At 38.1% G+C, this 27,158-nt stretch overlaps 1 protein-coding gene across 11 annotated transcripts in view; it reads right to left on the bottom strand.

The window, feature by feature from the left end:
* The window catches only part of GK (glycerol kinase), an 80,734-nt gene that overhangs the window by 27,036 nt on the left and 26,540 nt on the right, over nucleotides 1-27,158 (bottom strand). For 6 of the 11 annotated variants that reach the window (XM_074391933.1, XM_074391934.1, XM_074391938.1 and 3 more), the window contains 8 exons: nucleotides 19,228-19,311; nucleotides 15,344-15,420; nucleotides 11,914-12,051; nucleotides 9,844-9,953; nucleotides 9,315-9,381; nucleotides 8,282-8,299; nucleotides 6,292-6,327; nucleotides 5,834-5,901 (listed from right to left, as the gene is read on the bottom strand). In XM_074391933.1, coding sequence (XP_074248034.1) covers nucleotides 5,834-5,901; nucleotides 6,292-6,327; nucleotides 8,282-8,299; nucleotides 9,315-9,381; nucleotides 9,844-9,953; nucleotides 11,914-12,051; nucleotides 15,344-15,420; nucleotides 19,228-19,311 — 598 coding nt within the window. The remainder of the gene's footprint in view (nucleotides 1-5,833; nucleotides 5,902-6,291; nucleotides 6,328-8,281; nucleotides 8,300-9,314; nucleotides 9,382-9,843; nucleotides 9,954-11,913; nucleotides 12,052-15,343; nucleotides 15,421-19,227; nucleotides 19,312-27,158) is intronic. The other 5 variants (XM_074391935.1, XM_074391940.1, XM_074391936.1 and 2 more) reach the window with 3 other exon arrangements.

Raw genomic sequence — 27,158 nt, 5'->3', positions numbered from 1 at the left:
ATTGAAAGCAAATAATGAAACATTAATAATACAAATGATCAAAACTGACATATAATTTAGTACAAAAAAGTCATTATATTATAGTTTTAGAAAAGTTCCTAAAGTTAACAAAAATCATATATCTTCATGGAATAATGCTTTAGAAATCAGCCTAGAAGGAAATGTACTTGCAATCTTAATGGAAAAATGCAGGTATAGTATTTAGTGTTTAGTCAGTCATACATCAGGGCTGTATTTATAAAATACCACTGAATTACAAAAATTCTTTTTTTTTTTTTTTTTTTTTTTTTTTTTAGATGGAGTTTTCCGCTCTTGTTACCCAGGCTGGAGTGCAATGGCGTGATCTCGGCTCACCACAACCTCCGCCTCCTGGGTTCAGACAATTCTCCTGCCTCAGCCTCCAGAATAGCTGGGATTACAGGCACGCGCCACCATGCCCAGCTAATGTTTTGTATTTTTAGTAGAGACCAGGATGGTCTTGATCTCTTGATCTCGTGATCCACCCGCCTCGGCCTCCCAAAGTGCTGGGATTACAGGCGTGAGCCACCGCGCCCGGCTGAATTACAAAAATTCTAAGTTATGTCATAGTGAAGCATCATGACTGACAGTCAGCTTAGATGAGAAACACCACTATCTTTTGGCAGGGTTGGGCGGCTGGATGCAGCATGTGAAAGGGTGTAGCTGGACAAGCTGGGTGTAGCTTCCAAAGCATGGAAGACAATGCAATTTAAGGCCTATCTTTGATAATCAGAGCCCGAATGTAACATGGCAGATACGGAAGAAGTGAATTTATTTTGTGGCAGCCTTATCAGTATAAACTTTGGACTCTGCAGCAAGTCTGGCCCTTGGACATTAATAGGTAGTTTTGACTTGTGCCAGGCAGGTAAGTGGCCCAAACTGATACCCATAAGGGTCACAGAGGAACAGTTAGGCTGAGTTGGGGTAACAAGGTGACATTCTAGCAATTGAGAGATATGACAGTGCTCAGTCCAGGGGTTGGCAGAAGGATCCCAGAAGAAGGTACTACTGGTCAACACTAGCTCAACAGATCCTATCAGCTGCATTTTGATTGTGCAACAAACACAAAACCAAGGGAAATTGTTTTCTGACATTTTTCCAGGTACCATTGTTCTGAATAAGGATTAGCCTAGGATAGTCTATCTCTTCTCACTCAAATATATTCTTGGCCTGCTTGATGAGCAGGTGACAAATTCAAGGAGCATGGGACTAATATCTTATTTTGTAAAGACACTTGTCAAATAACACTAGGTACAGGCAATACATTTACAAACTAAAACACAAAATCACTATACCTTTTTATTTCCACACACTGAAAAAGCTATATATTTCCAGTTAATCTACTGTGATAAATATTCATAAAAATGGAAGATAATTATCTATTTTGTGCTTTTTAAAGGAGAAATCTGTACCAATCTAGCATCTATATAAACACTATACTGAACAGTTGCATGAGTCTTAAAGTGCAAAATTGATGAGAAGGCTCAAGGCGCTTAATAAAAGTGAATTCTTAAGTGTGTATACTTAATAAGCAATTAATGAATATTAGCAAATATGAAGACACTTCTTTGCTATATTTAGGCCACAGCTTTTAAAGCAGTACATAGGAAGCATTTTCCTCTTAAATTTTATTGTTCTTTATTCCCAGTCATCAAGCATGTATGCAGCTTTCAGCATTTATGTGATCTACCTTGCATTCCTCACTATACACTGTACTCACAGAACACTGTACTGTGTTCAAACATCCCAGAAAGATGTTTTACTTTTCTAACTTCTGCAAAGGTAAAGGTTGCTTGCTCTTCTTCATGACTATCAGATCAGGACTGAGCAGTCCAGAGAGGTGTGACAAAGATGGCACATAGGGGTAGGGGGGTTTGCCCCCGATAAAGCGGTGAAGGAGGTCAAAAACTTTCTCACACTCAGTCAGCACCCCAGGACAGATGAGACAGCTATCTTAGGTGCTCTTTCAGAAAAATATAATTTAATGTTCAATTAATCAATTTTTTTAGGTTCTAGAAAAATTGGAAAATACAGCTAAGCTAAAAGAAAAATCAGAATCATCCATAATTTCTCCCCGACCCTGAACCAGAGAGATGGGCTTTTCATTGAATTCTGAGCTGACTGTCATTTTCTCCCTGCTGAGGTTGGGAGAAATTAACTAAGTTTTCAATCCCAATCTCTCTAACCTTTTAGGACTTGGTCTTGCCTATCACTTATCCCCCATTTATTTCACAACTTTCATCTGTTCTCTGCTCAGACTCCAAAGAAACATTCTCTAGTCTTACCATAACTTACAAACAAAATCAAACAAAATTTTGTTTCATAATCCTGTTAACCTCACAAACTATGTCCTTCTCTCACCATTCCTGTATGGCTGTATTTTTGCAAAGCACCTATCTTCGATTTTCTACCTGCTTACATCTCTTTTGTAAGCCATTTGCAACCAGGCTTCCATCTTGAGCGTTCTTGAAAGTCACCAAATGAAGACCTAATTTCAATGTATAATGGTCCATTCTTGGTTCTCAGCCTCTATGACCTCTTACTAGTGTTTTGTGTTACTGACCATGCCTCCCTCATAAATATCTCTACCCAGGATTTCCACACTAATGAATAACTTCAGGCTAGGTGCAGTGGCTCATCGCTTTACTTGTATATTTTTTCTTGGTAATTTCATCTACTTCTGTTGCTTCAAAACCCCCTCTATCTAGAGGAAATTCAAAATTTCAATTTTTTTTTTTTTTTTTTGAGGTAGTCTCACTCTCTCACCCAGGTTGGAGTGCAGTGATACAATCTTGTCTTACTGCAGTCTCCACCTCCCAAGTTCAAGCAATTCTCATGCCTCAGCCTCCTGAGTAGCTGGGATTACAAGCACTTGCTACCACACCCAGCTAATTTTTGTATTTTTAGTAGAGACGGGGTTTTGCCATGTTGGCCAGACTGGTCTCGAACTCCTGACCTTAAGTGATCCACCTGCCTCGGCCTCCCAAAGTGTTGGGATTAGAGGCATGAGTCATTGCACCTGGCCAAAAATTGCCACTGTTATACTGAACTTATTCCACATTTCCAAATGTGTGTAACATACAGTCTGCCAGTACCACAAACATGCTCTGAACAAAAATTCTACTCAGACCCTTTCCTTATATTCTACTCAGACGTTTTCCTAAGCCTAACCATTGGGTCCAGGTACCTAGATTACATACCTACTTCCCTTCCCTTTCTCCTCTGCAGTGTCATGCACATCCACTCATGGTCTCCTTCTCTGTCTCCATCCTTCTGAGCCCATGTACTTATTACTAGGATACTATAGTGGCTTCCTCCATGGCGTGTTGACCTCTAGTCTTTCCTCACTTTCACCCAAGACTGCTGTATTATAAACTGACAACTCCAGTCATCTCTGAACACCAGTTCATAAACCATCAAAAGTTTCCTACTGCCTATCAAGAAAAGCTCCTTAGCCTGAAATATAGGGCTTCACAACATGATCCTAGCCTTGTGTTTTTTGTCACTTCTCTACTTTAATGTTCTCTACATTCTCTAAACAAAGTCTTCTATTTCCCCATACGTATCTTGTTCAATGTTCTCTGTATCCTCCAATACTGCTCATTTTTCAAAGCATCTCATTACTTAGATAATCTTTCACGATTTTTCTTTCCTCTCATTGAAACTCAACAGCTTTACTTTAAAGTTTCTCATGGCACATAACTTCTGATTTATATATGATTAAATGCATACTTGTGTTCTTTTCCCTCAGGAAGATAAATAAAAGATCAAAGATCTTACAGTTCGCTATTTCCCTCTTCCAATCTGCAGTAGCTGCAGAGGTACTCAAACAAGTCCTCCCTAACTTAAATTCATCACTTAAGGACTTGGCTGATAATGTTAGAGGGGAGGGGAATAGAGAAGAGGAAAAGCAGGCTATTGTATTGGGTACCTATCATGTGCTACACATAGAGTCATCCCTTGGTATCTGGTGGGGGGGTTGGGCATTGGTTCCAGGGTCCCCTACTGCCCCAACAGATACCAAAATCTAAGGATCCTCAAGTCCCTGGTATAAAATGGTGTCATATTTCATGTTTACATGTAACCTACATATATCCTTCTCCTGTATATTTTAAATCATTTCTAGATTACTTATAATACCTAATACAATATGAATGCTATGTAAATAATTGTCATGCTGTATTTTAAAATTTGTATTTTTCTGTTGTATTGACATTTTTATGAGTTTTTTTCCCCTGAATATTTTTAATCCACAGATGTGGAACCTGCAGACACAGAGGATTCATTGTACTGTGCTAGGCACCTAAAATATAAATAACATTTGATTTACTAGCAATAGTGTTCCTGGCAGAGGAGGAAAGAAAGAGAAAAATAACCCAGTTTTCTATCTTATTTCTCTTGACTCTTGATTCAACTACCTGGAACCCAGATTCAAGAATGTTTTCAGACTTGTGCTGACTCAAATGCTCTTGGTCAAGTCACCTTAGATTATCATGACCTTCAAAGAATGTCCACACTCCTCCTCCTCAAAAACTTCACACAAATAATGTCACACTTTCACATGAGAGCCCCTGACCCTGCTAGACTACGAAAACGTTTCACCTAGAAATGTTACACATTCCATTATTCACAAAGGAAGAACTTAACCACTGAAGATAAAATTGATGAGACATTTAGGAAATCCTCAAGAAAAGAACAATTAAATGTAGTCTCTTGCCAGTTGTATGGAAATCTTTTCCACACAGGAGGCAGTATACTACATAGGTTAAGAACCCTGGCTAAGGAATTAGATGGATCTAGGTGCAAATATTGCATCTCCCACTTAACTAGTTGCGTGCTGTTGCATAAATTATTTTCTTTAATTCTCAGTTTCCTGATCTATAAAATGGGAATGACAGGATGTGTATGTGGATTAAATTGTATAATGTGTTTCAAGCACATGGAGCGTTATATGTAACACAATAGCCACTGGCTGAGCTTGTGTTATAATTATCAGTATTATTTCAGCTTTTGTGGCATATTCATTTTTGTTCATGAATACATATAATTGGCAGGTAGCTTTTTTAATATTTAAAAGTTTACCTTTAAATAAGTATAGTGATTGGTGGAACAGAAAGAAAGAGTGCCAGATTCAGACTCAGAAGGTATGGGCTTGAGATCTGGTTCTGCTTTTGTGTCAAGGCTATGACCTTAGCAAGCACATAACCTCTTTGAACATCCATTTTCTCATCGTAAAGTGAGAGTCATCTTCTTATTACTCTTAGATATGGTGCTTGTCCCAGACTCTGCATGTATGAGTAGTAAGAAGATGAGATTGAGAGAAAAATATACCAAATCTCTACTTCTATCATTCTTTCTGCTTCTTGTTGAAGGAGAAACTTCAGATAATGGAGAGAAAGCACAGTGCTAGGAAAATAACCTTGAAAATTCCACAAAAATATAACTTTACAGTTAGTGAGAAAGACTTAATATGCTGAAAATTACAGTTTACATTATGGCTCTTCCTCACTTCTTCCCATCCCTCTCACCACCCCACCAATCTCCCCAAAAAGGCAAGAATACTTTGAACCAAAATTTAGTTTTGGGGATTAAAAAAAACTTAATTTTACAAATTAAGGTCTTTATAAGCTTCATCAGTGTGCATATATATGTCATAATATATTTTATTTAAAAATGGTAAATGTATATATACATATTGGAGCTATTAAACTATTGATATGCATCCTGGATGAACTTCAAAAGCTTTTCCTCATTTAAAGCACCAAGTGGGAAAAACAAAACAGCACTGGTTTTTAAGTCTGTTTCTTAAACTCACGTATTTTTGGCTTGTCCATTCTGGAAGCACATTTGTCCCACCAATGCAGCAGACTGGTCCCCTAAACACTGAAAGTATAAATGACAATTAAAAACACTGACTAATACAATAGTATTAATTTCTTCTTTAGAAGAGCCATGGGACTTATTTTTCTTTTTTATTTATCAAGGAATGAACTGTCTAAATTTCTTACATTTTCTCCATTTGGCCATTTTCCCCATTTGTTAATACCATTAGTTAATATATAAGAGAATAAGTTTGGGAAGGGAGAGTTAAATTAATTTATTCAAAAAATTCCCAATGGCCCATAGTATGTTACATAAGAACAAGAATTAGCCAATTTTGCTACTTTTACTTGTTTTCCCTAGTTTAAAAGGGGCAGACTGATGAACTAACAGAAGGAAAGCCATAACATGGAAAGGGGTAGGGATGGGGAGATACTTGGTGATGAAACTTACCCCAGATATTGGCACACCTTCCAAGGCCCCAGCTTTCTAATGAAATTTTAAAAAAAAGATTATGAATAATCACAAAATTTTGGCTCTACTCTGCAACAAGGGTGAACACAAATAACAACGTGCCAGAGGATGTGGGTGGACAAGACAAAGAAAGTATTTCAACTAAAAGATGATACAGAGACAGATACTACAAGTATTCCTAGAATGACAGGAAGAGATGTGGCACTGAAGAATGAACACAAAATGTTAGACTGCGAGCCAGTAAATGTGGGCTCTACTCTTGGTTAGTTGGTTAGTATTAATCCACTAGCAGGCCGCTGAAACCTCTCAATACATCACTTTATTTCTCTACAAAATGAAGACTGGGCTACATGATTGCCCAAGTTCATTAGTGCTTTGCTATTATTGCCATTATTAAGAAATGACTAATATATTCTTGAAATCGCTATCAAACCAGTATGAAACATTTAGTTTGCAAGGCCATATTTTAGCAACTTTTCTTTCTACTCAAGCTGCTCTGAACATAAGAGTGTTCAGGTATTGGATATTATTTGTTCATAGCAAACATCTGTCTTCAAATTTTGATAAGCAATAGTTAATTTACATCATAAATACTGGTTTTTATTTTGATCGTGATGGCCAGAATTCTAGAAAGAAAAATGAGATTTAAGTGGCTGATTGTAGACTTTACAAACTTAATTTTTAAAAAAGCACACTAACTCAAAGCAATATTTAATGATATTAAGGAATTAGGAAAACTAAGAAATATGATCCCTGAAGTAGGGGCGATGTACTAGGAAGAGCACCAAACTAAAGCTTTAGACCTGACTTGTTGGTCAGAGCAAGTTTCCCAGGCTCTGGGAGGTTTAGATATCCTGTCTGTTAAAGTGAGGGCAAGAACAGAATCCACCTTTCATGGCTATGATAATGAGGAAATAATAACATACATGTAGAAACCCTCTACAAAATAGAAAATGTCTTCTAGATAGCTGGTATCATTTTATTTCTTTCATGTTTTCCAGTTAATTCAAAATCTGTTATCGTTATTTACTGTATATATTATTTGAAAATCTGGATCTAGATATTAAGTAAAAGGTAAATTTCTCAAAAGGCTCTAAGTACATCTATAGGAAATATAGAGGCTATATATCTTGATATATTGAAATATTACAAGAAGTTTTTGCTTATGCTTTCAAAATTAACAAACTATCAACAGGATCTACTATGTGTGTTCAGGCACATAAAGTGCTCTTTTTTCTTCACAGGGAGGGGCTTCTGATGCTCCTCCTGGAGCATCCTTGATGAAGCATGCAGAAAAAGTAACAGTGCATTTCCACCTAACTGGTCTGGAAAGGTAATCAAGATATTATTTAAAATAGACATTTCAAACTATATCTAATTGCCCTATTATGCTAAGGCCCAAAGGACATCACAGTTGTTACTTTATGAGAATATCAGAATCTCTCATTCCAGGAAACTACCTTAGTCTTTTATTTTAGAACATTACTCTTAAAAAAGAAACAAGAAGCCAGGCGCGGTGGCTCAAGCCTGTAATCCCAGCACTTTGGGAGGCCGAGGCGGGTGGATCACGAGGTCAAGAGATCGAGACCATCCTGGTCAACATGGTGAAACCCCGTCTCTACTAAAAATACAAAAAGTTAGCTGGGCATGGTGGTGCGTGCCTGTAATCCCAGCTACTCAGGAGGCTGAGACAGGAGAATTGCTTGAACCCAGGAGGCGGAGGTTGCGGTGAGCCGAGATCGCACCATTGCACTCCAGCCTAGGTAACAAGAGCAAAACTCCGTCTAAAAAAAAAAGAAGAATTTTTTAAATTAAAATCTGACCAGAGCTTATAATAATTTGGAAGATCACAAACATTCCAGATATATATGTTTAGTAAATGGACTTCTGCTTGTGTCTACAAATAAATGGAAGTGCACTGTATCTTTTCCAAATGAATGGGTACATAATTGGTGGGCAACCTACTCACCAGGCTATGAGAGATTTTCTATAGTCAGCAAGGGGGAAAAAGAAGGATAGAAGCATAATATTTTAAATGCAAGAGAAAACTAGGCCAGTTCAACGTTTTTTTTCTAACCATCCTCTAAAACTATTTCTCAAGCATAGTTTCTTTTTTCTTGACCCAAGTCAGTTTGCAGACAGCTATGAAATGATCAAAGCACTTTTGCTGAAGATAAGCAGTGACTACGCTTCCCTTAAGAAATTCTATGTTGCCTTAAAAAGCTTTATTATAAATGAAACAGTTAAAAATTCTTGCTCAAGCTTTATCCAGAGCACTTAGTGTTCATTGCATTATTATTCACTTTATAAGGGAAGTTTCTCATATCTTTCACGAAATGTCTAAGTAATGCTTTTTGCAATTTATCACAGACTTATTCCTGAGTCTTATCATAAATTTCAGATTTTTGTGCTTAAACACCAGTGCAATTCCTCCTAGAGGCGTTCATTCCTGATGTTTAATCACAGACCCTTAGCAATGCTAAGCACACTTTTTGCTGAAACTACGTTTTTACTGGATTTCAATGAAATAAAAAGTAAAAATGTCCACTACAGAAACCAGTTTAATTAGCAATCTCAAATCAGAAACATACTCTTTGCTTTCAGTTTCTTTGCTAAATTTTGCTCATGCAGACAAAGAATCTAATATATAACATAGTTTGGCTATAAAAGAGATTCAACAGGAAAAATAACATTACTAAATGTACAGTCTCTCCTCTAAATTAAAAGCAGACACCACTACTACTAAACAGTTTTTTGGATTCAAAGAATAAATTGGCTCATGCCAAATTCGAGTATCCCATTAATTCTTTAAAAATAATAATACTCAAAGAAAAACCAATTGAAGTTTATAAATAAGTTTATAAATGGTAAATCCATTGGTAAGAATGACTTTAAAGTTTTTAAGTTACAAAACAGTTGACTTTTGAATAATGAATAGTCAAGTTTTTTTCTAATAAAAAAACGTTAATTATTAGGTTTTTTTTTTTTTTTTTTTTTTTTACCATTAGGCCATAGATCTCGGAAGAACTCCGGACATTTGGAAGAATTTCCATTGGAATTCCAAAAAATCTAAAAAACAATAAGATTGGGTATTTAACACTGTTTTGAATAGACATCTAGAAACATTTATATGTATTTAAATGCAAAAAGTATCAATACAATTAGAAATGGATGTTTCTGAGCATGGAGTTGGATAGTAATAAATAACATAAGCCAACAGAACATAGTTGTATTCTTAGATATTTAACGTTCTAACTTTATACAAGCCAATCAATAAAAATTGGAAAGCACACAGAAAACAAAGTACTTTTATAAAGGAACCTAATCTTCCCTGAAGAATAATTAATTTGGCCTGTTTATTATATAAGCAATAGTCTCTCTTTAAAAAACACACAACATAGATTTGCATATTGTAGTTGAAATAGCAACAGTTAAATTTTGGTGCTCCACTGACATCTGAAAATAGTAAGATTTTGATTATAAATAGGTAATACATTGGAAAAATTATATTTAGAGCAAAACAGAACTCACTCGCAGAGCTGTTTATCCCATTCCAAAGAATGAATGTTGAAAAGCATAGTCCTACTTGCATTTGTCACATCTGTACAGTGGACACCTCCATTGACTCCTCCTGTCAAACTCTAAACAGAATAAAAAACACAGGTTAAATTTGTACTTATTTGGAATTTAATTTACATATTGTTAAGGGTTATAATCAGCAGAGCACATAAAGCAAAAGAATGGAACACTTCATTTATCAAGTTTTCTAGTTTACAGCAGTGTCCAACAGAAATAAAATGTGAGCCACATATGTAATTCTAAATTTTCTAGTAGCTATATTGAAAGCATACAAAGAAACAGAATTAATCTTAATACTGTATATTTTATTAAACCCAAAATGTCATTTCAACATATAATCAGTGTAAATATTATTGAGACATTTTATCTTCTTTTTTCTATACTAAGTCTTTGAAATCTGGTGTATATTCCATGCTTACAGCAAACCTCAATTTGATCATGTTTCAAGTGCTCCATAGTCAAATGAGGCTAGTGGCTAGCTTATCAGCACAATTCCAGTTACTTGATGGATAAACAAAAAATCAGTTTTGTTTTCATCCTATTATGTTTAGAAAACTCAGAGTCTTATTAAATTTGGCAAGTTGAAGTATCTGCTTCATAAGGATATTAGATAATTCTGTGTTGTTGTCATCTCTGGTTTTTTTCTTTGTTCCTATTATTGTTTACATAACAATTTGCATTATGCTGTCTCCACTCACAGGTTTTAAACTTTCTTTCTCAGGTATACCCACATGCCTGAACTGGAGGTACTGCTACCATCTTTTACACGGAAGCAGTAAGAGGTAGGAAAGGAACAAAAGTTGATAAGCAACATCCACTGGGGATATAGGCAAAACGTGCTCCCTTGAGTCTCCTGCAGCTAACAGTTCCCACATCTTGCCTTACTCTGGTTCGATGCAATTGTCAAAGATACTCATTCAACTGTGACTGACACGTGAAAATGGCTGGCCATGAACACAGAGCGCATTCTGCCCTGGCCAAGCACATGGTGAAGTGAAGTAGGTGCCTCTTGCTGAGTATTGGTTCTGAAAGACCTGCTCTGTGGATCTGGCAAGTGAGAGCAGGGACAATATTTCCGTGACATTTCCTCGAATGTTGAAAAAGATCATCACATACTTACTGAAATATTTACAAATAAAATTAAATGTCTGGCATTTGTTTTAAAATTATCTGTGGGGAGAAAGCATATGTGAGTATAGAAAAAACAAGATTGGCCATAGGTTGATAATTGCTGCATGTTCAGCGGAGGCAAAAAGATTCTAAATAGAAATTTCCACTATGATTTAGTTTCATATTATGGCTTGATTATACAAGAGACAGTTGTGTAATGTTGAAAGCAAAAGATAAAAGTACTCTGGGTATTCAGCCAGGTGTGGGGGCTCACGCTTGTAATCCCAGCACTTTGAGAGACTGAGGCGGGTGGATTACAAGGTCAGGAGTTTGAGACCAGCCTGACCAACATGGAGAAACCTCATCTCTACTAAAAATACAAAAATTAGCCCGGTATGGTGGTGCATGGCTGTAATCCCAGCTACTCGGGAGGCTGAGGCAGGAGAATTGCTTGAACCTGGGATGCGGAGGTTGCAGTGAGCCGAGATCACACACTGCACTCCAGCCTGGGCAACGAGAGCGAAACTCCACTTCAAAAATAAAAAACAAGTACTCTATGAATTTTATCCTGTTAAACAGTTATTTCTTCTAAGACGTGGCTAGTAGGAAAGGAGCATACGACAGACAATAGAGAAAGGGTACCTGAATTACTCATCCTAAAGATAATAGATATGAGATATGGTTTTGGTAATTATCCTTCATTTTCAATGAAATAAGACAAGAAAAAATAAAGAGAAAGTAGGCGAAAATGCTGCTTGAATGGAAGCTGAAATGTTCTGTTGCTTCTTGAGTGGCTCTTCTTCATAATGCTACCAATTAAAAAGCCTGACCTGCTAGTAGAAAACAATAGGCAAGGCAGTCTAGAAAATTTTCTGGAAAAATTCTCCATATAGTCATTATATTTAAACATACCCAAATAAGCCATGAATCAATAGTCCCAAAAAGAGCTCGTTTTTCTTCAACAGCCTTTTGAACTTTTTTCACATTGTCAAGGAGCCAGCGAAGTTTCACTGCACTGAAGTAGGTGCTAAGTGGAAGGCCTGTCTTGGACTAAAACAGTTGTGAACTTCAGTTAGCGAATGAAATGTGTAACAGTTTAAAACAAAACCACCAAACCAAAGAACTCAACAAATCACAAATTATTCAAAGACTTTAAAGCCAATCCCATTGTATTATGAATAAAAATACTTTTCCTGTCTCATGGCACAGGAAAGCATGTTCATGAACAAAGATTAGGGTGAAGTGTTTACAGATCAAAGGGCATCCACGTAGCAAGGTAAAGAGAAAATTAAATGACACAACATCCTGTAATTAGATAGTGACAATGTAGATGCTAATTTTTGCAATAAATTAGTATTGTATGTAGAACCTAGCCCAAAACTATGCTATTTATTTTATATTCCACGAAAATGACATATAAACTATGAAAGATCAGAGTACATCAAATCATAAACTAATGATCATAACCAGAAAACTGTTTTAAAACACATAAGACTTAATAATATATTTTACATATATACACACACGTATTCAAATAACATTAAATTAGTAGACACTAAAGTAGAGCTCAAAGACATGCCAAATTAAAGCAACACAGGGCTGGGTGCAGTTGCTCATGCCTATAATCCCAGCACTTTGGGAGGCCAAGGTGGGCAGATCACTTGAGGTCAGGAGTTCGAAACCAAACTGGCCAACATGGTGAAACCCCATCTCTACTAAAAATACAAAAATTAGCTGGGCATGGTGGCGCATGCCTGTAATCTCAGCTACATGGGAGGCTGAGACAAGAGAATCACTTGAACCTGGGAGGCAGAGATTGTAAGCTGAGATCACACCACTGCACTCCAGCCTGGACAACAGAACATGACTCTGTCTAAAAAAAAATAAAAAATAAAAAACCAAGCCGGGCGCGGTGGCTCAAGCCTGTAATCCCAGCACTTTGGGAGGCTGAGGCGGGTGGATCACGAGGTCAAGAGATCGAGACCATCCTGGTCAACATGGTGAAACCCTGTCTCCACTAAAGATACAAAAAATTAGCTGGGCATGGTGGCACGTGCCTGTAATCCCGGCTACTCGGGAGGCTGAGGCAGGAGAATCGCTTGAACCCAGGAGGCGGAGGTTGCGGTGAGCCGAGATCGCGCCATTGCACTCCAGCCTGGGTAACAAGAGCGAAACTCCGTCTCAAAAAAATAAATAAATAAAAAATAAAAAACCATAAAGCAACACAGAATTGCTCTATATAAAACAGCTGTTGTCTAAATTTAGGAAATATATTGAATGGAGGGAATGTGAACTGAAGAAAGGTTAACGGGTAAAAATGAAACACATATGTGCTTACCAATCTTCCTTGAGAATGGGTCAAACCCAACTCATTTGTGGTTAGTATATTAAACACCAAATTTATACATAAAGGCTGATTAAAGTTAACTAGTCAAGAAAATACATACACAAAAATAACACAACTATGTTTCCCCTCCTCATCCCTATTCTCATTTATCACCTAACTACAGAAAGTGATAACTTTTTCCTTCTTATCTCTGGTGACTATGGTTTTGTAAGAAAACTCAAACCAAAGGATTTAATACTTTAATGCAAACTGTAAATTAAAAATTGTAACTCAAGGTTTTCTAGCTTTCTTTTAAAAAATCAATGCATAAAAATAATAGAAGGAGATAATTTATGGAAATATTATTGGATTTGGAGGACCCAGGATCATCCCAAAAGATGACCTGGGAAGATCCCACAAAGTCAATAGTGAGTTAGTACATAATATCTTATTTTCATGATGTGGGTAGAAAGTGTAAAAGCTGCCTAAAATGACATCGGAGAGAAAAACATGCATCTCTTTTTTTTTTTTTTTTTTTTTTTTTTTTTTTGAGACAGAGTTTCGCTCTTGTTACCCAGGCTGGAGTGCAATGGCACGATCTTGGCTCACCGCAACCTCCGCCTCCTGAGTTCAAGCAATTCTCCTACCTCAGCCTCCCAAGTAGCTGGAATTACAGGCGCACACCACCATGCCCAGCTAATTTTTGTATTTTTAGTAGAGACAGGGTTTCACCTTGTTGACCAGGATAGTCTGGATCTCTTGACCTTGTGATCCACCCGCCTCGGCCTCCCAAAGTGCTGGGATTATAGGCGTGAGCCACCGTGCCCGGCCCAACATGCATCTCTTGAAGTGGAGTGCAGCTAGAGGTGATAGTGAGTGTTGGGCAGAGTGATGAAGAGAACAGAATAGAAAACGGTTTATTCAGGACAAGTCTGAAGTTATTGTTGGGGGATGGAATGGTCAGATTACTGCAATTAATGAGATTTCAACAATAGTTTTAGAAGAAAATGACATAAGCATCCCACTGAAAAATCAAAAGGGGATAAACACACACACACACACACACACACACACACACACACACACACACACACAGAAAAAGGGAACTTCCTTTCAGATGCTAGAAGAACTTGGCCTTGATCTTGCTAAAAGAAAATTCCTTGCCTATTTTAAAAATTCTCTCTCCCTTCCTTTATGTGAAGAGGGATCTATATAAGGACTGAAAATTAGGCAGTTTTATTAGCCTTCTTCATGTAAACGAAGTGGAAGAGGAGTTCAATAAAGGGCTAGAGTGTCTTCTACTTTCTCTCTCTCCCTGAATCTAGATGCTTAAAAACTCAAAAGCATCCAGAACATTCTTTGATGGGCAGTAGAAAATAACAGGGATAGATTTGGAAAGCATAGTTCAATTACAGAAAGCATCCATTAGGAAGTATGACTTAAGTCACTGAGATGCATTATAATCTCCTCCAGCCTGTCAATTTTGGGGTATTATTGTTCCAATCCACCACAGAGCAAGAAACACAGGAAAGTAAAGATTTGAGTTGGCCTCAATTATCCGGGAAAAATATTCTATAAATTGTATCAAAGCCAGGTGCGGTGGCTCAAGCCTGTAATCCCAGCACTTTGGGAGGCTGAGACGGGTGGATCACGAGGTCAAGAGATCGAGACCATCCTGGTCAACATGGTGAAACCCCGTCTCTACTAAAAATACAAAAAATTAGCTCGGCATGGTGGCATGTGCCTGCAATCCCAGCTACTCAGGAGGCTGAGGCAGGAGAATTGCCTGAACCCAGGAGGCGGAGGTTGCGGTGAGCCAAGATCGTGCCATTGCACTCCAGCCTGGGTAACAAAAGTGAAACTCAGTCTCAAAACAAACATACAAACAAACAAACAAACAAAAAATGTATCAAATAACTATTATATCATAAGATGCTTCTTTCTAGTGAAATTTGAAAACTTTTTATTTTTTAAAAAACATTCTTATAGCAAGTATACTTTTGAAGAAATGCTTACCTTGACAAAGTTATTATTTCCTGGAATTCTTTTACTAAGACTTTCAACGGTAGACTGGGTTCTTAGATCAAGCCACACTATAAACCAAAAAATAATAATAAACATGAAAAACTTCATTCAAAAAGTAAGAACTTAATGAAATCACCATCAAGGATAAAACACTGATTAGTTTCTATAAGCAATTAAAATGCTATAGCTTTTAAGAGATGGAAATTAGAAAATTAGAAATGAATGGGCATATTGTTAGAGAAAAATAAATTTATGAGAGGATTTAAAGCTTTTATGCAAAATTACAGACCAAGTTAGAAGAATAATACAAACCTTAGAGTGCTTATTTTGTATTATTTTTATAGAACAAAACTACAAAAAATGTTTGGAATATAGATTCTCTAAGCACACATTGAGGGCAGAGAATATCTAAAAGCTAGGCAGGCTAGTTGGTAGCACAAAATGCAAAACCCAGGATCATCATACCATATATAAAGTGTGCATCTTCACAAACTAGGGAGTGATTTGTGACAAAGACAAAGTAGAGAACTTGATTCTATTACTGAGGAAACGAAAGATTCAGTCTGTTATGTATGAAATGCTTATTTACATTGAAATCTTTTCCAAGTAGACCTGGAATCATTAGGAAACTTTTAAAGGTACCATTCTTTCTCTCTGCTGGACTGTAGAAAAAAAATCTCAATTTTAATGGATCAACATTATCTTTACTAAGTCGCTATCATCTACTTTCTAACCCCCTGGTAGAAAGAATGTCTGTTTTGCTTCATGATGGAAGGCTTGAGGAAGAGGAAACATTAAATAGTATATAAAGTAATTCTGAAAGGCAGCCAATAGAATCAGCTGAGCTTTATTTGCCAGATTTAAGTTTTGTACTTAACTTTGATAACTCTTCATCTATTTGTGGTCATTTGATATTTTTAGGACACTGACTGTGCTCAGATACTTCCTGAAAAGACTCAGTCGCATAGTCTATTTAAAGGACTCCAAGGAAGACTATACAAGCTTGCCCACTGCCACACATTTGAATGCTAGCAATCATTGTGTAGTTTGGTTAACTCTTCTGTATTACTCCATTCTATTCATTAAAAAAAAACAGTTCTTTCCTGTAGTGAATTTTAATCAGTTCTTTCGAATTACTTATGCTGTTATTTCCCTGGGGGGTCTCGCACTTCATTTGACAGTGGCGACTTCCAACAAGATTTAAACTGGAAACTTCAAGACAAGAAACTGGTGTCTACAGTTGGGAAAAGCAGCAAGAAAAGACTCATTACAACCAAGAAAACAGGAGGGAAAAGAGAAAGACCGTGAAAATAGATGGCCTATAATAGATGACATCTGCATTTGCTGCCTAGTATCTTCTCCTCCTGCATCCGTCGGGGAGAGGTATTTCGAATTTTTTTTAGGAAATTGGTCCTCCCACATCCTCAGCCATGTAGTGTGCCGGAGATTTGATCTGACTACCAGCTCCAGGAATGGGTCTGGACCCCAGTGACTGGATCAGGAGAGAACATGTGGTCAAAGAAATGTGTGCTCAGTCTGCAAGAGTCCTTCTTCTCAGCTGACCTTGGCAGTGTGTGGCATGGGCCTGCTGCCCTCATGAAAGGAGGAATATGCCACATCAGGAGTCATCCCAGAAAAGGCAGGCTTGAGGGGATGCAGATGATACTGTCTGAGTCTGTAATCAAACAGCACCTGAACTTATCTACCCTTGGACTGCTGCTTCCATGGGCAAAAGACCTCCCCCACTGCCTTAAACTTCATTTAGTTGAAATTGAATTTTCTATCATTTACACTGTGATTGAAAGCCATTAGTGACTTCATCATGGAGGTGGCAAGATCTCCCATGTCCAGGGAACAAAGGCAGTCTACTTTTACACAATGGCGGTACTATATGACTGTGACAAAGGTGGACCTTCCTTACAGGTGTTACTGGCTTACAGAAATAACTAGAAAAAGAAGAATTAGAAAAGTTTTAAATCAGCTGGGCGCGGTGGCTCAAGCCTGTAATCCCAGCACTTTGGGAGGCTGAGGCGGGTGGATCACGAGGTCAAGAGATCGAGACCATCCTGGTCAACTTGGTGAAACCCCGTCTCTACTAAAAATACTAAAAAAATTAGCTGGGCATGGTGGCGTGTGCCTGTAATCCCAGCTACTCAGGAGGCTGAGGCAGGAGAATTGCCTGAACCCAGGAGGCGGTGGAGGTTGCGGTGAGCCGAGATCGCGCCATTGCACTCCAGCCTGGGTAACAAGAGCGAAACTCCGTCTCAAAAAAAAAAAAAAAGAAAAGTTTTAAATCTATGATAGGTAGAATTAACAAGCACATCTCAATCCTCAGTGTTTCAAACTACAGTGAGCCCTGAGTTTAAAAATGAATTTAGTGAGGTTTGATTACCTACTTTAAAAATTGAAATAGGATGAATTAGAATGGAAAATATCAGAGCTCACTGTACTGGGTAAGATAAATATTGATTTGTGAAACTTTTGTTTTAGTTATGTGGATTTGCTGAATCATTATGTAAAATGTAATTCTTACCAAGGGACATGAACAAATACATTTGAAAGCCACTGCTCTAGGCTTTCTTGGTTAATGACTTAAAATATTCTAGAGCAGTGTTTTTTCATATTTTAATGGATATAACATTCACAAGGGAGCTTAAAGATGGGTTCCATACCCATAAATTCTAAGATAGTAGTTCTGGGAATGAGGCCCAGAAATCTTGACTTTTAAATAGGTGACCCATTTTGAGAAACACTGCTAGACTTCACAGCAGTGGTTCTTTCCTATAAAGCATACCAGAACTACCTGGAAAACCTTAAAATCCAGGCCCTATCTTGCAAGGTTCTGATTGCAGGTCTAGGCAAGGCCTGAGCCCTGAGCCTGTATACTCTCTATGCTTTTGTTAAAAGTATCTCAAGTAATTCAGTAGAATACTAAAACATGAGAACCTCTTTACTTTCTCTTTCTCTCTCTCTCTCTCTTTTTTTTTTCCTGGAGACAGTCTCGCGCTGTCACCCAGTCTGGAGTGCAGTGACGCAATCTCAGCTCACTGCAGCCTCCGCCTCCTGGAGGAAACTCTCCTTTTCAAGAGCATGTTCTTTAAAATACTAGGTGTGTTTCAATTATTTGTTAAAAAAAAAAAAAATCTAACCCCCCCACCCCGATAATCAGGTGGTTCCCTGAGTCCCATTGACCCTGTGATACTGTTGCTCCTTGGCAAGGACCACTTAGACACTTTATTCCTCACTTGAAAGTTTGCAGCTACGACTGACAATAGTGGTAAATACACAGTTAAATCCTCACCACAAAGAATCAAAACATTGGATGTGAAATCAGGGAGACCAAAATTCAAAGTTTGGCTTTGCCGCCAATAAGCTATATGACTTAGGCAACTCATTTTACCCTTCTTGGTCTGGATTCTCTAAACACAAAATAAGGAGGCTGGACTAGATCGTCTCTAAAGTCTTTCTCCTGCCATTGTTCCATGATCATAGAAAGCTGTCATAATTACTTTGTTTTTATAGTCAGACGTTAAGGCAGTTAGAATACATGGAATGCATTAGTAAAACTTCCAAAGAGAAAAATATCAGTGGTTGGTACACTACCAAGCAATTCACAAATGCTTAAAATTAATTGAATTAAGAACAAAACAATTAGAAAACTCATTAAAGAAGCTAAGATGGCAGAATTAGATTTGCAGAAGAGACCAAAAGCCAAAAGGAAGACCCCCAAGCTGGAGGACTAAGCCCCTTGTGTAGGTAATTTCTGAGAACAATCAAAAGAAATGACAGATCCAGATCTGGCAGCAGAAGTCAATTTTCCCCAACATATAGGACTTGGGAGGCTAGGAGGTGAGCAATAGCCAGAGCACCAATACCTGAGGAAGTACCAGCAGCTGGAACTGAAGAGCCAGAGGGAACAACGGCAACTGGAACTGAAGGGCCAGGAGAAACTGGAGCAGCTGGAGCATTAGAAGAAATAAGGGCAATTCATGCTAGAGATGGCCAGGTTCAAGGTCTCTTGTTGACCATGTAGGAAATGGTAGATCACTTGGGCAAGTTCATCAGAATGAACATTTTTCTACACATTGGAGTGTAGAAAAAGAAAAGGCAGAGGCATGGAGCAGAAAGGGAACAAAGGAAGTCCAATATGAATCTCTGATTCAATAATATTTCCATTTGGACGAAGACCAGGTAAATACCTGCTTCTTGTTTAGGATGACTCTTCTCTACCTGGCAACATATATGCATCCTAATTAGAAAAGTGGCTCAGGTGGTAAATGACTACTCGTTCAACCATTAATTAAAATGATACATGATGTTCTGAGGGAGCATCAATCCTAGGGGATGTTAGACAAGAATGGCAAGGAGCATGCTACAGTCTGTGTTGTGGCCATCTACTCTAAGACATGAAAGGGCTGCTTTGGGAAGGGAGGCCCCCAAGAAAGCACTTTCCTGGTAAGACAGCTGGGAATAAAGGGTACCTCCACAGAAGGGAACAACAGGTCTAGAGGGAACAGGCAATTGCTAACTTCCAAAGTAATTAGGAAAAAAATAGAAGGAAAACAGATGCCAGGGAGTCCAGAACACTAGACAGCCCATCTCTAGAAGGTATGTCTCTCCCCTTATCTACACCAAGTAAAGTGGAATTAAATGGTCAAGACCATCAAATAAGTAAGTCAGTAAAAACAACTTGGATGATCTGAATTTATTTGTATAAAATAAAGTCACATCCAATCTGTCTGGTAGATTTAGTTTGTTCCGGAAAAAAACAAAAGATTGAAGAGTGAAGATAAATGTAGTTCCCTTAATCCCCAGGGACTAGAGTTAGTGACATAGTAACAAACACTACAGAGGAATAAATTATTTCTAAACTATTTAGAATAATAAAAAAGCAAAAATTTGCAGTTTTTTTGTTAGTCATAATAGAAGAAAAAACAAAATAAAGTGAAAAAAAAAAAAACCACTAAAATCATCTAGCTGATTTTCAGTTGACTAGAAACAAAGGCAAATAATAAATCTCTGAGATGGTCTGTCACGAGTTGGTAGGGTGATAGGAAGTGAAGTGAAGGTGAGGCTCCGGGTTACGAAATACATCCTAAGCACAGACTGCTGACAGTTACACAGAGTGTTATTAGGTTGTTTCTCCTACAAGAGACATGATAGTAAAACAGATTTAATTATGGTATTTTACCATTTGCCAAAAGCTAAGCTATTAATTAAACTGGGTAAGTGGTCATTTGCAAGGTAGAAGAGACTATACTGATGGCTGCCCCTCACGTGATATTATCAGAAACAGGTGGGGCCAAAAGTAAAACAGAGAGTTGGGGAAGAAAGACTGATTTACATATGTGCCAAAAGGCAGGGGCTGAAACCAATTTCAGTGCTTAGGTATATAAATGCCAAAATATCAATGACTGACTCTGTGTGGATGATCCCAGGTAGGCTCTGCATTTCCCCTAGGAATACCTGTCATGTATATAAACCAATCATTTCATCTAGCATTACTGGATGAAAAGGCCATCAGCCAATTCAGAACAGTGGCCCTCACTAATAATTACTGAAGCCTTATAGTCCGTCAGGCCCTGGTTTAAGTATCCTACATGGATGAACTCACTGATCTATACCTCAATCCTATAAGGTATAAACTTTTCATCCCCCAAGTTTAACTGTCAAGGGAACAGGTACAGAATGGTAGGAAGTGGAAAAGCCAGGATTTTCCCAGAGCTTGAATCCAGAATTAAACCTATACATAGGTATAGCCATGATGATATCACAGTCTTTTTTTTTTTTTGAGGTGGAGTCTCACTCTGTTACCCAGGCTGCACTCGGCTCACTGAAATCTCCACCTCCCAGGTTCAAGTGATCCTCCTGCCTCAGCCCCTCTAGTAGCTGAGATTACAGTTATGCACCTCCATGCCCAGCTAATTTTTGTATTTTTAGTAGAGATGGGGTTTTGCCATGTTGGCCAGGCTGGTCTTGAACTCCTGACCTCAGGTGAACCACCTGCCTCGAACTCCCAAAGTGCTGGGATTACAGGCGTGAGCCACCGCAGCCGGCTGACATCACAGTCTTAATGGGATAAAAATAAATATTAAAGATTGGAGAACACAAAGTTGAAACCTAAGTCAGTTTCTTTTTACTTAGCCAGATTTGAAGAATTCAATCACTGCAAAATACAGCAGTATTTCTTTACCCAGGATTGAGGAAGATGTAAGATTTTCAAGGAATGCTGTAATAATGGAATTTTTTAATGGAAAATGAGTAGATCTTGATAAAGTTGAAAATTCTAGATTTCACAAAAGTAAAAAAACCTTCTCCCACAAAGAACGAATTAAAAAAAAAAAATCATACTTTTATTGTTTAAGGGCAAGTGTGCTTAGGTGGTTTGTCATCTATGGTTTTCTTTTCTGCTGATTGTCTGCAACTTAAGCCAGTTCCAGAAAAGATAAAAGGATTGAGTTCAAGGTTCAGATCTCAAGACATGATCACATAGGTTTAATAATTGGCCAAGTATTCGCTGGGCACAGTGGCTCAAGCCTGTAATCCCAGCACTTTGGGAGGCTGAGGGGGGCGGATCATCTGAGGTCAGGAGTTTGAGATCAGCCTGACCAACATGGAGAAACCCCGTCTCTACTAAAAATACAAAATTAGCTGGGCATGGTGGTGCACTCCTGTAATCCCAGCTACTCGGGAAGGAGGCTGAGGCAGGAGAATCACTTGAACCCAGGAGGCAGAGAGGTGCAGTGAGCCAAGATCGTGCCACGGCACTCCAGCCTGGGCAACAAAAGTGAAACTCTGTCTCAAAAAAAAAAAAAAAAAAAAAAAACCCAAAAAACAAAAACAAAAACCAAATAGCTCTTATCACTCTTTAACTTCACCAAGCCTATGCCATAGCCACCAATGATATCCTGAAGTTCTCCTATCTAGGTTTTCCTGTTACTGTAGTGGGGGTGAGTGAATTACTACTTATCAAGTGTCCCTGGGGCATAAACAAAGGAGGCCACGTAGAAGTTTTTAAAAAGGGAAACATAAGCTGCTCCTCTCATATTCTTGTCTGTAATAAATATGCTCATCTGGCCAGGCACAGTGGCTCACGCCTATAAACCCAGCACTTTGGGAGGCCGAGATGGGAGGATCACTTGAGGCCAGGAGTTCAAGACCAGCCTACTCAACATAGCGAGACCATATTTAAATATATACACTTATATACAGCTATATATTCTGTTATATAATTTAGTAAGACAGAGACATGAAGAGGAAAAGGACAGGCCTAGAATAACAGATTTACAAGAGAAATAGACAAGGAAGGAAGAAAACATACAAAGAGACTGCTATGGACTGAATATATGTGTCTCCTCCAAATTCATATGTTAAAATCTTAATCCCTAATATGATGGTCTTAGGAGACGGGAGAGATAAACCAGGTCTTGAGGGTGAAGCCCTCATTAATGAGATCAGTACCGTCATAAAAAGAGGAGAGAGCTTGCTTTCTTTTTATGTACTCTCTGCCATACGAGGATGAGAAGACAGTCATCTGCAAACCAGGAAATAGGTCCTCACTAGACACCAAAGGGGTGTGAGCACCTTGATCTTGAACTTCTAGCTTCCAGAACTATGAGAAATAAATTTCTACCGTATAAGCCACCCAGCCTACGATATTTTTGTTATAGCAGCCTGAACTGAGACAGAAAGAGAAAACAGTATAAAACCCCCAGACTGTGATATAAACAAAACAAAACAAGTTCAAAGACAAATACATGTGAAAATCTCATTGTTTCCATCCATCCTACCTTGTGTTGCTTTAGAACAAAACTGCTAAAGATTTAATATTACATTGGTATTCTCAACTGAAGACCTACATGGAGATATGACACTTGAGTATTTTCCTGGATGAAATAAAACTGGAGAGAGAATCTATCCTTGTCATTTCTTAGGGCTTCTCAGCTAATTATTCCTTCTCTCTCCTCCTTTTCTATTTCCCTTTCTCCTTCTAGTTTCCAAACTCCTATCCTTAGTTTCCATAGCACAAAGGCAAGTACAAGGTCTTGCTGACTTGTCACTATATGCCAAGGGTCATCACAAAACCTAGAACGCAGAAAAGCACTTGTTCTTTCATTGAATTAATTTTACATTAATTACTATAGTAAATTCATCTGTAATAAATTGAGATTATCACATCTATGGTATCAACTTTCAAGTCTACATTTTGAACCATCTAATTTCTCATTGCCCAGAATTAGCTTCCATTACAAGTTCAATACTCACCTTGTCCAAAACAAGGCCATTTTTTCTCTCAGGTTGGTACCCGCTAAATATTATTTAATTTCCTTCTGTTCTCTGAGGGTGAAAATCGCATGAGGCTGCTTTATTTTTTCTCTCCTCTTTATGCCCCATCCAATGTATAAACAATAAAATTTTTGTTTTTCATAAATAATCCAATCTAGGGTATTTTGTAATAGTAACCTGAATGGACTAAGACAATGGGTTAGTTGCCTAGTCTATCAAGTCTACACTACTCTGCATAGCTTTTGGTGACCTCTAAATCCTCACCAACTCCTAGCATATTTCACTTTCATTTCTTAAGAATTTTTTCACTGGATATAAAACTGTATGTGGAAGTTACTTTCTTTGAGTACTTTATAAAGATTTCATTCCATTGCATTCTGACTTGCTTTGTTTCCATTGATAACTTAGCTGAAAGTCAGGGTTAACTCTGTTGAAGGTTATATATCTTTTTTCCTCAGCCTACCTCAAAACTTTTTATCTTCATATTCCAGCATAAGTATGGGCTTCTGTGTATGTATCTTTTTTTTTTTTTTTTTTTTTTTTTTTTTTTTTTTTTTTTTTTTTTTTTTGAGACGGAGTTTCGCTCTTGTTACCCAGGCTGGAGTGCAATGGCACGATCTCGGCTCCCCGCAACCTCCACCTCCTGGGTTCAGGCAATTCTCCTGCCTCAGCCTCCTGAGTAGCTGGGATTATAGGCACGCACCACCATGCCCAGCTAATTTTTTGTATTTTTAGTAGAGACGGGGTTTCACCATGTTGACCAGGATGGTCTCGATCTCTTGACCTCGTGATCCACCCGCCTCGGCCTCCCAAAGTGCTGGGATTACAGGCTTGAGCCACCGCGCCCGGCCCTGTGTATGTATCTTGCCAGGGATTGTAGTGCTTCTTGAATCTGCAGCTTGTTATCTTTCATCAGTTTTGAAAAACTTTCTCCCACTATCTGTCAAATGTTATTTCTGCCTCATTTTCTCTCTTTCCTTTCCTTCTGGAACTCCAATTACAAATGGTAAAATTCTTCACCTTATCCCATATTTATCTTATATTCTTTTCTGCATTTTCTAAACTTTTGTTTCTCTGTGCTTCAGTCTAAATATTTTACTCACTCTCTCTTCCAGTTCTGATTTCTCTTCTCATTCACAAATTCATCTTCAGCTATGTCTACTCTGATGGTAAAACCCCATCAATTGAGTTTTCAATACACTTCTAGAATTTCCATTTTAAAATGGACTTCCAATTATTTGCCAAGATAATCAATCTCAATCTTGTCAATTAATTCCTTGAACATATTAATTATGGCTATTTTAAAGTCTGGAAACTCTAGTATGTGAATTTCTTGATTCTGTTTCTAATGTCACTTGTTTCTGTTGGTTTTCATTTACGTTTTGTATGTATTTTTTTTTTAATAGAAAACTAGATAATGCATATGAAAAATTCTAGAGGTTTGAGCCTCTACATAATGTTGTCTTCCTCCAGAAAGGATTTACTTTTACTTCTGAAAGGAAGTTAGGGCCGGACATAGTGGCTCACGCCTGTAATCCCAGCACTTTGGGAGGCCGAGACGGGTGGATCATGACGTCAGGAGTTCGAGACCAGCTTGACCAACATGGTGAAACCCCATCTCTACTAAAAATACAAAAATTAGCTGGACATGGTGGTGCTTGCCTGTAATCCCACCTACTGAGGAGGCTGAGGCAGGAGAATTGCCTGAACTTGGGAGGTGGAGGTTGCATTGAGCCAAGATCATGCCACTGCACTCCAGCCTGGGCAACAGAGTGAGACTTTGTCTCAAAATAAATAAATAAATAAAAAGATAAAAAATAAATAAATAAAAAATTTTTTAAAAAAAGAAAGGAAGGAAGTTAGGCTACTAGCATTAGCAATCTCAGACCATCTTAATCCAATCAGGGTTAAAGATCATTTGAGGCCGGGCGCGGTGGCTCAAGCCTGTAATCCCAGCACTTTGGGAGGCCGAGGCGGGTGGATCACAAGGTCAAGAGATCGAGACCATCCTGGTCAACGTGGTGAAACCCCGTCTCTACTAAAAATACAAAAAAAATAGCTGGGCATGGTGGTGCGTGCCTGTAATCCCAGCTACTCAGGAGGCTGAGGCAGGAGAATTGCCTGAACCCAGGAGGCGGAGGTTGCGGTGAGCCGAGATCGCGCCATTGCACTCCAGCCTGGGTAACAAGAGCGAAACTCCGTCTCAAAAAAAAAAAAAAAAAAAAAAGATCATTTGAATCTGGGCTTCAATTCCTGTGAGATTTGATTTATTTTCAGTTTACCTCACTTCCAGGATTTGACCTTTCACAGTTCTAGTCCAAAGTCTGGGATTTTACCAATACTCATCCCCACCCTTGGTAGCCCCTGACTCTACCTTTTGTCTCCTTATCTTTATTGACCTGTGAAAGTGTGGCTTAGCCTGTCAGATACTCCTTTCAGAACCTACAGATATCTCTAGGGGAGATAATCAACTCCAAATGCCAGGCTTATGTCTCTGGGCTTTCCTTTGCTCCTCGCTGCCTTGGTAGCCTTCCAGTTCTTCAGAATTCTGTTTCATTTTCATCCAGTGTTTTTTGGCCGTTCTCAGCATACTGGTGTGTTTGAAACAACCCATTCTACCATTATGGTAAACTCTCCTTTATCATCTGTTTTGGCTCAAGCTGCCTCATGTGTTAAGTCTATACTACACTGCATGTCTTTCAGCCCCCTCCATATCCTTACCACCCCCTGGCTATCCAAATTAGAAGACAAGCTTTGAGGTTGGGGAGTGTTTATGTTTAAACTGTGGCTTTACTTATAACTACATGGCATTGGACAAGTTATAGAGCTTTTCCACAATTAATTTATAAAATAGAGGTAGTATAATCTGTTTCACAGGGTCAGTGAAATTAAAGAATATGGATAAAATACTTAGCACAATCCCAAAGTAATAGCAGTTAGCACTTACTGAGTATTATTGTCACTGCCAGTTCTAATAAAAATAAAACAAAAAAATGAGTCAACCTATGTCATCCATTCCTTTACTCTGGCAAAATATTTCTACACATTTTCACCTTCATAGCTTGTTCACATTATTCTTCAATTTTCTCTTTTCCTAATGCAATCCAACATATGCTTCAAGGCCCAAATGAAGTTCAGCCTCCACTATGAAAAGTATTCCAAAACTTCAAAATCCATACTGATCTGTACTTGCTCTAATTCCTATTCAACTTCTCAACACATGATTTATCAACTATTCCCTAATTTTGTTTTATGGATTGTTCCCTAGTTTTCTCTTTCCAAAACTAGATTATAAAGTGCTTACAAAAACAGCCAACATAATTTGTATCTTTTATAGTACCCAGGATAACATCAAACACATAAGAGGTTCTCAAAACATGTATGTGGCTCAGGATAGAAGAAAAGAGTTCCTCATATCCTATGAACATTTGAATTAATACTGCAAAGCACAAAGAATTGGGGAGAGGTACAGAGGGACTCAGGCAGAAGAAAAGGAAATAAATAAGCACAGGACAGAAAG

The sequence above is a fragment of the Saimiri boliviensis genome, chromosome X, assembly GCF_048565385.1.
Source record: "Saimiri boliviensis isolate mSaiBol1 chromosome X, mSaiBol1.pri, whole genome shotgun sequence".
Taxonomy (NCBI): Eukaryota; Metazoa; Chordata; class Mammalia; order Primates; family Cebidae; genus Saimiri; species Saimiri boliviensis.
Note: the sequence above shows the minus strand (reverse complement) of the source record. Positions and strands in the feature narration are given on the sequence as shown.